General features: G+C 43.8%; 1 protein-coding gene across 1 annotated transcript in view; it reads right to left on the bottom strand.

The window, feature by feature from the left end:
* LOC306942922 (semaphorin-4E-like) overlaps positions 1–10,393 on the bottom strand; it is a 42,682-nt gene extending 32,289 nt beyond the window's left edge. The window contains exons 1-3 of the mRNA XM_079529106.1: positions 9,814–10,393; positions 2,233–2,403; positions 1,592–1,817 (exon numbers count right to left, since the gene is read on the bottom strand). Coding sequence (XP_079385232.1) covers positions 1,592–1,724 — 133 coding nt within the window. The 5' untranslated portion in view covers positions 1,725–1,817; positions 2,233–2,403; positions 9,814–10,393. The remainder of the gene's footprint in view (positions 1–1,591; positions 1,818–2,232; positions 2,404–9,813) is intronic.
* Between the last annotated feature and the right edge of the window lie 4,590 nt (positions 10,394–14,983).

Here is a 14,983-nt window from a genome sequence, read left to right as displayed (position 1 = left end):
CAACAATAACAAACTAGAAAAGTCGCAATTTTTTAAAAATTACAAAGTGTGGTTGCCGCAGTCGCTTACATAGGCAATTTATGTCTTTATAAACAAGATTGGTTACGTAACCAACAACAACCAATTAGCTACTACAAACGTTATGCAAAGCTCGGCCAATCACAGCAGAAGTTAGGAAGGTTACTCCGGAAGAAGAAGAATACAAAAGTGTGACAATAACTATAGTCTGTTTGCCCTTTGGGCAACCACACTAATAACTATAGTCTGTTTGCCCTTTGGGCAACCACACTAATAACTATAGTCTGTTTTCCCTTTGGGCAACCACACTAATAACTATAGTCTGTTTGCCCTTTGGGCAACCACACTAATAACTATAGTCTGTTTTCCCTTTGGGCAACCACACTAATAACTATAGTCTGTTTTCCCTTTGGGCAACCACACTAATAACTATAGTCTGTTTGCCCTTTGGGCAACCACACTAATAACTATAGTCTGTTTGCCCTTTGGGCAACCACACTAATAACTATAGTCTGTTTGCCCTTTGGGCAACCACACTAATAACTATAGTCTGTTTGCCCTTTGGGCAACCACACTAATAACTTAGTTAAAAGCTAAATAAATTAAATAGAATATAACATAACATAGGGGAAAATAGGGAATATGATATTTCACTAGATACTTTAACCGTTTAAGGCAATATCAGGTGGAAACTATTACTTTTCACCACTCAAAAAAAAAAAAACGACACCTTGCGCCGTGCTTCGAGCTTGCGGATCTGCTACTTTTGATGCTTTTGTGTGACGCCATAGTGTGACGCCTTAGTGTGACGCCATAGTGTGACGCCTTAGTGTGACGCCATAGTGTGATGCCTTAGTGTGATGCCTTAGTGTTTTTGTCTTGCAGAGAAACAGCGAGTTGAGAAAACAGGCTTGAAAGGTTCACTTCTGTGGTGGACATTACAGCATTTATTTCATATGTACGTTCTCCTCTGGTGTAAAGCTGGAATTTGTGCGATGGCAGGCTCTCAGTCAAATCTGGTCACAAATGTAGCCCAGGTGCTTTTCAAGCAACTGGCAAAAAAACTGTACCGAGTCTAAACTACAGACAAAGCCGGGACAGGACGACGGGATGGGACAGACTCACTGTGACAGGACGACGGGATGGGACAGACTCACTGTGATAGGACGACGGGATGGGACAGACTCACTGTGACAGGACGACGGGATGGGACAGACTCACTGTGACAGGACGACGGGATGGGACAGACTCACTGTGACAGGACGACGGGATGGGACAGACTCACTGTGACAGGACGACGGGATGGGACAGACTCACTGTGATAGGACGACGGGATGGGACAGACTCACTGTGATAGGACGACGGGATGGGACAGACTCACTGTGACAGGACGACGGGATGGGACAGACTCACTGTGATAGGACGAAGGGATGGGACAGACTCACTGTGACAGGACGACGGGATGGGACAGACTCACTGTGATAGGACGACGGGATGGGACAGACTCACTGTGACAGGACGACGGGATGGGACAGACTCACTGTGACAGGACGACGGGATGGGACAGACTCACTGTGATAGGGCACCGTTTTGCGGGAGTCCAAGTCCAAGGGCGCGTCCTCCAGAGCCGCGGTCAGGGGAAGGGGGCGGAGCCAGGCGACACACAGGAGGGCCAGCAGCAATAGAGGACGAGGCGTCGTCATCATGGCCCCCTTTTCGTTTGGACTTTAATAGAGCGCCAAAGTCCTGATGTCACTCGCTCATCCCCTGGTTCCAGGGGGTTCGTGGACGTTCTGCCTCTATGGAGAATAACATTGGGGTTAAAATCGTCTCATATAAGAATTGTGGTCCAAAAATAAACAAACTGTCTCTGCGATATTGTCAGGGAGGTGTCTCTGTATCGTTTCCGACAGTCAGTCACATTTGACACAGTCCGTTTCTAGCGAAAATGTAACAAATTTGGCAGCAGTAACATCAGCGTTTTCTCTCAGTCAGTTGATTCTTCAAATCCATAATATGACTGAAACCGCCGGGATGATTTATTTGTTTTTCCAACAGGTCTTATATGAGGCGATCTAAGATCCCACTATGGGGCTCTTAATACAAATTTTAAAAGTACACAAACTCGTGGACTTAGTGCCCTCTAGCGATATTGGCCGCGTCAGACTTTGGTGCTCTATTAATGTGGAGGATACTGTTGTTAATGTAACAAACCTGTCTTTAACCGTAGCAGAGGAGGAGGGAATGCAATGCAATGCATGCACAGTGCAACGCATTAACTGGGGGAGGAGGAGGAACTGTGGGCTGACTGGATGAGGGCACTGCTGGCCCCTTCACTGGCCCCACTCAGCAGGCTGTCCATAGCCAGAGACGGATGGCACTGACCTACCCAAAACAAAGAGAGAAAAGGGGGGATGGTTGAGAGACATTAAGGTTGCATGGATATCATGGGTTTCCCTCTCTCAACAGAACATCACAAACCGTGGTTCACATCCGACAGAGAGAGAGAGAGAGAGAGTCAGAGGAAGGGATACGTGTTGCAGAGGCACAAAGACAAAAGATTTAACACAGGGCTAGAAAAGCGAGACTCGGGTGGAGGAGGAACGGGCGAACGTGTGCGAGAAGTTTAAAAAGAAGTGCTGCAGACGAATGGGCCGAGCACGCCGAGAGCTAAAGTCAGTGCGGCAATAATTCTGTCAGGGCCATAGTGATGGTAATGCAGGGCAATGAAAGGCATTCAGCAGGGGTGCAGGGGTGTGTGTGTGTGTGTGTGTGTGTGTGTGTGTGTGTGTGTGTGTGTGTGTGTGTGTGTGTGTGTGTGTGTGTGTGTGTGTGTGTGTGTGTGACTGTGTGTGTGTGGGTGGACCGCTCTCTCTCTCTCTTAGCTGAGCTCTCCTCTCCTGCAGCACCAACACAACATAACACACCACATCACATCACCCTACAACACAACACAACACACCACACCACACCACACCACACCACACCACACCACACCACAACACAACACAACACAACACAACACAACACAACACAACACAACACAACACAACACAACACACCACAACACAACACAACACAACACAACACAACACAACACACCACACCACACCACAACACAACACAACACAACAGCAAATAGGAGAGGCAGCGTTTCCTTTCTATGCAGTATGTGCACCAAAACTGTGGAGCATACAGTACTTCCTGGGGAACTAAAGGGCCATTCCCACTGAGCACTACAAGCATACAAATATAGTTTCAAAAATCGTGCTTAGTCAAGTGGATGGCAGAATTCACACCGACATATATATACACGTCACACATACAATGGAGAACAATGCAGTTATAGTTATCTTTATATTTATAGTGCTCAGTGTGAATGGAACTAGAGGCTAACTGAACTCCACAGAAATGTTTACACATAAGCGGACACACCTCTTTAAGTTAGCCTTCTCCTAGCACTCTCTAAATTAGCACTGTATATATGGTCCCTCAGCACTTGACTTTATTAATAATATGTTTCTAGTCTATGGTTTTAACTTTTAAGCTATTGAATGTTATGTCTTGTGTGTTGACTATTCTATATCCTATGCCCGTCCCTTTATGCCCATGATTGTATGCAGGGGCGGAGATATAAGGGAAGCAGGGAAAGCAGTCGCACCAGGGCGCCACATCACATATAGATATAAGGGAAGCAGGGAAAGCAGTCGCACCAGGGCGCGCGGGGGGAGGGGGCCCGGCGGCCGCTCCTACCGTAGTATACTGTAAATGGTAAATGGTGCATTTATATAGCGCCTTTATCCAAGGCGCTTTACATAGATTGTGCATCACATTCACCCATTCATCACTGATTGCAGCGGAAGCCATGCAAGGAACCAACCAGCACATCGGGAGCAATTTGGGGTTCAGTGTCTTGCCCAAGGACACTTTGACATGTAGGCAGGAGGAGCCGGGATTCGAACCGCCGACCCATGGATCATTGGACGACCTGCTCTACCTCCTGAGCCACAGTCGCACAGTACTGTAAACTCTCTCTCTCTCTGGCTCTCTCTCCCACAAACTCACGCTGTTAAGTTACCTGTTAAGACTACATTTCCTGTCAATAGTAACCAGTGTAAAATATAGTTCATTGGGAGGTAAAGGGAGACACTTTATTGTGAAGGGCCCTTCATGGCGCTTCATCGCTAAGAGAGTGTTTATAATAATAATAATAATAATAATAATAAAGCTTTATTTCTATAGCACCTTTCAAAACAACGTTACAAAGTGCTTTACACTTTAAACTGGGCTGCTTACTGGCTGGCTCGTCTGGCTGCGCGTTACAGAGTGGGCGGCTGTGGCTCAGGAGGTAGAGCAGGTCATCCAATGATCCAATGATCCAATGGTCCAATGATCCATGGGTCGGCGGTTCGAATCCCGGCTCCTCCTGTCTACATGTCGAAGTGTCCTTGGGCAAGACACTGAACCCCAAATTGCTCCCGATGTGCTGGTTGGTACCTTGCATGGCTTCCACCGCCATCGGTGTATGAATGTGTGTGTGAATGGGTGAATGTAATGCACAATCTATGTAAAGCGCCTTGGATAAAGGCGCTATATAAATGCACCATTTACCATTTACAGAGTAAAGACGTATTTGCTCTGGTGTTGCTGACTGTGAACAGTTTTAGCACTGGAGACTCTGCAGTCGCCTGGTAAAGTTGAGTTTTGATTCTTTGAACAGTCAAAACAAGACATAAAAGAACCAGAACCACAGACTCTTTCAAAAGTGCAGGGCAAGATACAGTTACAGTATATGGAGTAAAGGTGGCATTGGAAATGGAACCACAACAAACACACAACAGCTCCATCCACAATGAGTGGAGGTGAGTGAAGTCGCATGCCGGTGAAAGACAACAGTAATCATAAAGATGGACACATGCCCAATTGCCCACGTTAACTTTACCACTTGAACTGGAAGGAAAAAATCACACCCGTGTGAAGTAAGTGGTGCAACTCCGTGTGGGGGTCCCCGGGGGGTCCTGGAAGTTCCAAATCCACAAGAACACGGCCAGGGTGCCGGCCTGCTTCTGGCGAGCTGCCCCGCGTCCGAAACGGTTGAGAAATGACAGAGTTACCGCGTAGGGGTCCCCGGGGATTCCCAGGTGGGCCCTCTACTGTACTGTACTGTACTGTACTGTACTGTACTGTACTGTACTGTACTGTACTGTAACACCTCAAATCATCATATAACAGTTAATATGTGTGTACGTGTGTTAGGCTGCGCAGCAGTGACACTTGGTTGTGAAAACCAACCAAAAGCTATTTTCGTGCTCGGACAGACCCAGCCAGGGACACACATAGCTGTCTATAGGAGTGGTTGCACCACTCAATAAAGAGACTACTTAACCCATTCTGGGCGGGAACCCCTTTTGGTAAGTGTTACGTTATACTTTAGCTATTGAAAAACAGCAGATCTACAAGCTCATAGCGCGCCACCGAGTGGCGCGCTACGAGCTTGTAGGTCTGCTATTTTTTAAAAGTCGTGAAAATGTGGCGCAAATCTTTGAGTATATATTCTTTCAGAGAAACTGTCAGGATTTTTTTAAATATCGACGTCAGGCCTATGGGTTAATCAACTTTCCCGCAAAGCTGTCCCATTCCTTGTCACAGCCACAGACGGCAGGCACAGCTATATGTGAGCAGCAGCCGACACCCGGCCTGCAGTATTTAGATTACTAGCTCCGTTTGGAATGGTTACGGAGATATATTTCCATATGTAACGTGTTTTTCGATATGCAACCTGTGAGCCTACTGTATGTATATTCATTGCCTCAGGTATGCTGCAGCTGAGCCACGTTGAGGGTTTTAGTCTGAGTGGTACGGTCCCGGTCGGCGTTCATGGCGGGTGGGGGGGGGGGGGGTTGTACGTTCCCGTTCGGCGTTCACCATATGCTGTGTTTTTGTCTGGTGTTTGCTGTAAATGTCTAGATCGGTATCTCTGTGTGTGAAGCACTTTGAACTGCAACCCTGTATGAAAGGTGCAAACAATTTTTTTTTTTTATTATCATTATTAACACAACACAAGAGATTCTTGCAGAATGGCCTGCCACGGCTTGTGCAAGATGAAGCCAAAGTTGTGTGCGTGCGTTCCCCAAAACAAGGAAGGAAGTGTGAGACTCTCTGGGTTTGTTGCACAACAAAATCACAACAAGGGCTCATCTAGAGTGGAGGAAAAACATCATTTAAAGTAACTACTCATGTTACTTCACAGTACGGACTACAAGCCCAATTAAACACTACTCTGGTTTCCAGTGACTTGACTTAGCTGTAGTAGGATATTAACCAAACTCCACTACTACTACTACCACTACCACTACTACTACTACTACTACTACTACTACTACTACTACTGCTGCTCTTACCTGCAGACATGCATGCTTTGTCTCGCAGATGAGCCGTAGCATGTCAGAGAACGCCCTACGGATGAGATGTTTCACATACCCTGTCAACGACGTCAGACAACACCCAACACCCAACGCAAATACCTCTGCATCCTACACTCTATATCACCGCTCTCGGGTAGAAACCGCCCATCTCCATCTCCCATCTTTTTAAAAAAAAAGCCCTACTGCCTACTTGATCATACTACAGTGTCACACAATAGTACCAAAAGTAGCAAATCCACAAGCTCGAAAACGTGGCACGAAGCGACACGTTTCGAGCTTGTAGATCTGGTACTTTTTTCAATTTGAATCCTGGAAACAGTGGCGTGCACAGACATTTAGAGGGGCAGGTGCTCAAGTGAAAAAAGGGCACCTTGTGCAGTGCGTGGAACCGGCTGGTTGCCTTAATAGTGTGAGATTTATAGATTTTGGGGCATAAATAATATATTAGAAGATTTTTTTTATCAAGTATTGATCAAAGGTCCACATACTGTACACTGAACACAAAAAAAAATTGTTTTGTTTTGTAGGACACATTGCTGTCCAGAGGGCAAGGGCAGGTGGTGCTCTAGCACCCCCTAGTGTCTATCTGTGCACGCCACTGCCTGGAAAGGAACAGTTTTGGACATGTGAGGTTTCTACCCGACAGAGATGATATGTAGGGCCTGTCATAGTCATGAAATTCTACTTGACAATGAATTGTCACACAGATGATTGCGATTATGCAATAATTGTTGCGACAGGCCTAATGCAATGCTATGTCTTAACCTGTGGACAGCCACAGGTGTTGAAAACTAGCACGTACTCGTCTTGTGCTGATATACACTTTAAGCAACGCATCTGGTTCGTCCGTGATTGTGGTTTCCATGTCAAATAAGTTAATGTCAAGTCGTTGACACGTCATGGGTTGCAAAAGGATTGGTACATTTTCAGAAAACCACAGGACTTGAACCCTAATACAGTGGTTCTCAAAGTGGGGTACGAGAACCCCCAGGGGTCCTTGAGTTGGTTCAAGGGGTCCCCAACAAAATGACGTAGTATCAGAAATTAGCACATTTAGTCCTATATAACCCATTTTGACCTGAGATCAGATTCTAAAAATGTCTTCTACATCCTGACAGTTTTCTGAAAAAGCTATGTTTCTATGTCAGTGGTTCTTCGATTTTTCAAAAATAGCAGACCTACAAGCTCGTAGCGCGCCACTCGTGGCGCACTATGAGCTTGTAGATCTGCTGTTTTTCAATAGCTAAAGCATAACATAATGCTAACACCAAAAGGGGTTCCCGCCCAAAATGGGATAAATAAAGTACTTGAAAAATAGACGTCACAACAAATATATGATGCATTTGGGGAACGAATTCAACATTTTAACGACACAAATGATGGGGTTCCTTGCACAAAATATTTTCAGATGGTTGTCTGCGGCCAAATACATTCATTAATAGTGTGGTCCTTGACATGAAAAAAGGTTTGAGAACCCCTGCTTTAATAGTGAACTAATTTGAGAGGGGATACACATAAAAATGCAACAGCCTACTTTGGGTCTTGTTTTGGTTGAAATTATGCCTGTTTAATTACGTATGAGCATGCAGTGCATTCAGCAGCCGCTCTCCTCTTATCACATGTATAATTTACCAGCATCCCATTAAATAGGAATTCAACTTAAATTACAACCATCTGCATTCTCCCACTATTGTGCAGTGCAGACCGCAATGCACTGCCAAGCTATAAGTCACATGGCTGGGCCAAGAGACTGCATTCCTTCACCTGACTGAATTGAATTTATATTTTGTTTATGTCGGGGAGAAACCAGCTATCTCCATTTTTCATAATGTATTTTTGGTGAAGTGATGCTAATATTATAAAGACACACATTCAAGTCTCTGACAATTTATAAAGTTACCATGCCAACTTTGACAAAGCAGTAGCCTATATTGCGTTGTTCTAAAAACATGTTTTTTTTGTTTGTCTTTCCTGAAAAGTTAATAATTTGGAGTTTGGACATGTTTGTCTTGTTTCTGCCCGACAGCAGAGTTGAATTATGATAAAAGATTAGATGTTATGAAATCTGTGGTGAATATTTATGTGGAGGCCTTTTAGGAGAAAAGTGGGGGGTAATCATAAGGAATTGTGTTGTTCTGTAGTTATTAGTGAATTATATGTTAAACTCCCGCAACTTTCATCCAAGGTGGACTCACCTAACGTGTTTGGTTTCTCTCATTGTGTCTGTTCATGATGATAGGGTAACATGTTAGATTTGTAGCTGCACACATAGAGGGCATGCGCATGGAGAAAGTGAATGGCAGATAGCGTGGCAAAGTGAGTGACAAAGTTAATTTAATGTTGTTTATATAGTCATTGAATGCAATCAGATAGGACTTTTCTGTTTGGATGTATGGGCTGTCAAGGCCAGAAAGTATAGTTTTTTTTGCCATACAGTAGGCATTCCCTCATAACTTCTGGGTATGATGGATGTCATGTGCATACCCTCTATATTCACATTTTGTGGTAAGTCTCCACCTAAGAATTCTTCCACCCTAGGACAAGGAATGGCCATAAACAGTAGTTCTCAGAGTGGGGTATCCAAGCAGGTATCCTCAGGAGTTTCTCAAAGGGTGTTGTGACGTCCAGTGGTGCCGCAGAATACTTTGATAGCATTTGGAATCACTTCAGTTTAACCACTACTCTTAAAACACACCTAAGTTGCACTGTACTTGGCGAGTTCTTTTTCCATCTATACATCTTCTACACCAACTCTCTTCAGGTGAAGCCATATAGCCTATATATAGGCTACCTATTTTTTATGCCAATACATTTGGACTTTTAGTACATTTTAAATACCGGCCTTTCCATAGTTGCAACTGAGTATTTCTAGATTGTGGATTTGTGGTATTGTTACTTTTACCACCGACTGCGTGCATAGCAGCAGGTGATCATGTGTTTTAAAGACTGTCTTGTTTACAACAGTGTTCTACTTCTATCTAGAGTCATAATAACATGCACTTTGCTTGCACAAACACAATGACACACTCACACAGTGTGACAAATAAAATACTCGATCGCCAGCTCTGTGTGTACAGTGCGTGTGTGTGTGTGTGTGTGTGTGTGTGTGTGTGTGTGTGTGTGTGTGTGTGTGTGTGTACAGTGTAGCAGCCTACTGACTGTATAGTAGACACACCCTGACACAGAGCTAATTCTGCAACACCATACACATACACCAAACGTCTTAAAACGAATCAATCCATAATCATTCACACACACGTAGTTTACCTCATAATAAAGCAATTATGACCATTATTATGTGATCACAACAAAGAATAATAATGCAAATGCACAGTTCTCCCAACACAATGACGCTTTTTTACCGCCTTACCTTCTAAAGTGAAACTTTTCCTTCAAGGTTTTGCATGCAATGCAACAACTGAACTTCCTTGATAGATTCCCAGATTAGGTTGCATTGCATGAGGAACGCCCCAGGCTGCAGCAGGTAGGTAGGTAGGGTAGGTCGCCTTTTTTCTCTCCAAACTATTATAAAACCGGGCGTACTTGTCTTACGGCAAAGACAAAGTGAAGCGACCCCACACCATTCATTCATTCATTCATTCAGACAGACAGACTGTGTACAACAGGACTTGTCCCCGACCCCGCCGGCTGTCCCAAAGTGTCTTTTTGTTGTCGTCCTACTCCTGTGAACAAGTCTCTTTTTGTTGAGACGAGTTGAAACGCATGCCGTCCCGCTGTGATTGAAAGAATGTGTGAGACAGAGACTTGCAGAGACAGCAGAGAGCAGACAGCTTGCTTCTTTAACCCGGGTTCTTTTTTTTTGTCGCGATCGAGTATATTATGCAGAATATATAAGACCCCTCAGACCCAGAGCGCATGCAAGGTGCTGATCTGAGACCTCTCCTCTCCTCTCCGCTGCTTCTTTGTGTCACCAGAAAGAACAGCGTCTGTTTGTCACCAAAACACTGTGATTGGACGAGACGAGAGCAGAGGGAGTCGTTTGAAGATGAGCGAGGGAGAGGGAGGTGTGTGTGTGTGTGTGTGTGTGTGTGTGTGTGTGTGTGTGTGTGTGTGTGTGTGTGTGTGTGTGTGTGTGTGACTGTGTGTGTGCGCGTGTGTGCGTGTGATCACTGTGTGACTGTAAAACCTGTCCTGACAGGATGAGACTGAGACATATACTGCTGAAGCATGGACATTGGACAACATCTGATCTCTAAACCAGTGGTTTTAAACTTGTTCATGTCCATGTCAATGTCAAGGACCCCCTTAATGTTAATATTTAAGATTATTCAAAATCATTATTCCAAACATTTTCAAGATTGTTCAGATCACAGACAGGCCTGATAGACAGACAGACAGACAGACAGACAGACAGACAGACAGATAGAAAATGTTATTCACAGATTGTAGAATGGGTACAGTTCAATCGAAAGTGCAGGTCAATACAAAAACTGCTACGAGGATACAATTGTACTTAAGTACAGTACTTAAGTACACTTAAGTTACTTTCCACCACTGCCTGTGGCCAATCCACCCCTGGCAGTACTTGAGTAAATGTACTTTTCTGTATCAACCTTGTAACAACCTTGAACCTTTAACATCATTGGTGAGCAAACAAGATCTCAAACGTATAGCCTAATATATGATTATTTTTATTGATGGACCACAAGAGAAACAAGCCCCCACGGGCCTTTTAGTGTTATCCTTTTAGCATAACCTTTGACTGTGCTACTACCTGTACTGTCAACAATCTGGTTAATAAAATATTCAGTCAATCAATGCAAGAACAATGGTTTCTGTTTCAGCGTGCTAACTTACCAGGAAGAGAAAGGCTGTATTTATTAGCTTGGAATCCTGGAAGATTTGGTTTCATGTTACACTCTCAACAGTTCAATTATTGTTTAATATCTGTAATGCATTACTTAATTTACAAGAAGTAACACACCACAACATTCGCCTGTTGTGGGTTTTCAACTGATTATGAACATAGGGACCCTGACTAAGAATCAACCTGGGGACCACCACCCGACCGGTCCCTAAGAATCAACCTGGGGACCACCACCCGACCGGTCCCTAAGAATCAACCTGGGGACCACCACCCGACCGGTCCCTAAGAATCAACCTGGGGACCACCACCCGGTCCCTGACTAAGAATCAACCTGGGGACCACCACCCGACCGGTCCCTAAGAATCAACCTGGGGACCACCACCCGACCGGTCCCTAAGAATCAACCTGGGGACCACCACCCGACCGGTCCCTAAGAATCAACCTGGGGACCACCACCCGGTCCCTGACTAAGAATCAACCTGGGGACCACCACCCGACCGGTCCCTAAGAATCAACCTGGGGACCACCACCCAGTCCCTGACTAAGAATCAACCTGGGGACCACCACCCGACCGGTCCCTAAGAATCAACCTGGGGATCACTGTTGTGTTGGGTGGGGGATAGAGATGGGCGTGGTGTGGGGGGGGAAAAGCCTGAAATGAAATATTGACTGTTAAGGGCTTAATTTAATTAGATCATTTGAGGTGAATTAAATCAAGCCCATAACAGTCATTATTTAACTATCATGCTAGTGGTCCGGAGCTCAAAAAAGATTGAGAACCATTGATCTATTCCTTTCCCATGGTTGCCGTTATTCTGTTCTCTTAACCTTCCATAAACTCATACAGCAGACACATGCGATTGCATGATTGGGGACATTTCCTAATAATGGCAACTCAACCAGTCAATCCGCGGTTCTAATTCCCTTTTCTGTAGAAGTTATATCCGACTTCCCATGCTGACAACATTGATGTGTCATCATACATCATCAGATGCACAAACTATAGTGGATAAAAACAAATCTTCAAATTTCCTACATTACTAAATGCATGGTCAGGGACCACATTCAATAACTTCACGGACCACCAGTTGAAAACCTATACACATCAATACAGCATGGAATTATGGCAAGATCTCATCCAGCGAGAACAACATAATTCAAAGTCTTAAAGGACCACTTCACCATTTTTCAACTTCTCTTCCTATAATTGGTCCTAACTAATGTTCATGATAAAATACCGCCATTTTTTCCTACTCAGTCTGTGTCTCATAGGAAGGCTGTGGGCAGTTCAGAAACCCGTCCACCAGTGACATCATCGATGGTGAATCCAAGCTAATAGAAACGGCAGGCTTTCTTTTCCTGAAAAGTTGCAATGCAAAAGTTGAAGCCATCGTTCTCACGATAATAAAAATCTAAATATATTTTAAAACAAATCTTGTTTAAAAGAAAATCTGCCTAATGATGATGTCACTGGTGGACGGGTGTCCGAACTGCCCAAAGCCCTCCTATGAGACAGACTGAGTAGGAAAAGAATGGTGGTGTTTTATTTAGTAAAACACCACCATTTTACATTAGTGAGGACCAATTATATTTAGAGATGTTGAAAAGTGGTGAAGTGGTCCTTTAAGTGGTGGTCTGTGGCTGTGGCTCAAATGACTATAAGTAATGGGATTGGGCCTTGACATTGAAAGGGTTGAAAACATGATAGCATGTTATGTAGACATCCTATAGTGTTCATAGTTTCTATTATAGATTTTTTTGGAGTGCTTTTCTGTTTAGACTGATAGATCCTTAATTGTCTCCTGCTGCCGGGCCTGGGTTTAGGCCTACTTATGACTATTTCTATGCATTTGATGTATTACCTTGTGTTGTCCTTGCTTACTGTAATGTTTGTCAGCATCGGCGTACCCACCTGCTCAGCTGTGCTGAGGAACCTCATGTACAAATGTATGTGTAGGCTGTCTGATTCTGTCAACAGCATTATTAGGGACCAAGAAGTCACGCAGTGACTTTGGTCACTCTTTGTTATTGTGTTTATTTTTCTTCTTCTTCTCCTTCTTCCGCCAAAAATAGCTGTTCTGACTGAATGGTGCAGTCGGTTTTCGCGAAACGCGGTAATCTGGTAGAGGGCCATGCCAAACGGTGAATATGCGACGCCCAAGACGATTGGCCAAATGGTGGCGCTATAGCGCTCAATTGAAAATGCTAACTTTGAACGTGCATAGCTCATGAACCGTTTGACCGTTGGCAATGACACTTTGATACCCATATGCGTATCCTCATGCTGAACAACTTTCGTGTTCTGACTTTTGACCTCTGACCTTTAGATCACCCGCCATTTTGAATTATATGATCAGTACTTTATTTTATTCTCCTTCTGCCAAAAATAGCTGTTCTGACTGAACCGTGCAGTCGGTTTGCGCAAAACTTGTCAACATGATAGAGGACCATGCCAAACGGTGACTATGTGAAGCCCATCATGATTGGCCAAATGGTGGCGCTATAGCACTCAATTGATGCAAAACTTGCAAAACTTGCAAACTTTGAACGTGCATATCTCATGAACCGTTTGACCGTTGGCAATGACACTTTTATACACATATGCGTCTCCTCATGCCGAACAACTTTCGTGTTCTGACTTTTGACCTCTGACCTTTAGATCACCCGCCATTTTGAATTATATGAAAAACAGTTCAAATGTAACTCCTCCCAGAATCTTTGCTCAAAATGCACGAAAACTTCTACACGTCAACTTTGGACCTATACGGACAAATAATCGTAGCACATTTTTGTTAAGTGAAAAAATGAAGTTTTTATGAGCCAATGAAAATTGCTGTTTTGTGAAAATTATTCTTCTGCCTCTAATACACACACATGCTTATGTCACTTTACTATGCGAATCCCATCATGATTGGCCAAATGGTGGCGCTATAACACTCAATTGATGCAAAACTTGCAAACTTGCAAACTTTGAACGTGAATATCTCATGAACCGTTTGACCGTTGGCAATGACACTTTGATACACATATGTGTCTCCTCATGCCGAACAACTTCCGAGTTCTGACTTTTGACCTCTGACCTTTAGATCACCCGCCATTTTGAATTATTTGAAAAACAGTTCAAATGTAACTCCTCCCAGAATCTTTGCTCAAAATGCACGAAAACTTCTACACGTGAACTTTGGACCTATACGGACAAATAATCGTAGCACATTTTTGTTAAGTGAAAAAATGAAGTTTTTATGAGCCAATGAAAATTGCTGTTTTGTGAAAATTATTCTTCTGCCTCTAATACACACACATGCTTATGTCACTTTACTATGCGAATCCCATCATGATTGGCCAAATGGTGGCGCTATAACACTCAATTGATGCAAAACTTGCAAACTTGCAAACTTTGAACGTGAATATCTCATGAACCGTTTGACCGTTGGCAATGACACTTTGATACACATATGTGTCTCCTCATGCCGAACAACTTTCGTGTTCTGACTTTTGACCTCTGACCTTTAGATCACCCGCCATTTTGAATTATATGAAAAACAGTTAAAATGTAACGTCTCCCAGAATCTTTGCTCAAAATGCACGAAAACTTCTACACGTGAACTTTGGACATATACGGACAAATAATCGTAGCACATTTTTTCTAAGTGAAAAAATGAAGTTTTTATGAGCCAATGAAAATTGCGCGCGCACGCACACACACACACTA

Source organism: Electrona antarctica (genome assembly GCF_951216825.1).
Source record: "Electrona antarctica genome assembly, chromosome: 1".
NCBI lineage: Eukaryota > Metazoa > Chordata > Actinopteri > Myctophiformes > Myctophidae > Electrona > Electrona antarctica.
This window is presented reverse-complemented; position numbering and strand designations above follow the sequence as displayed.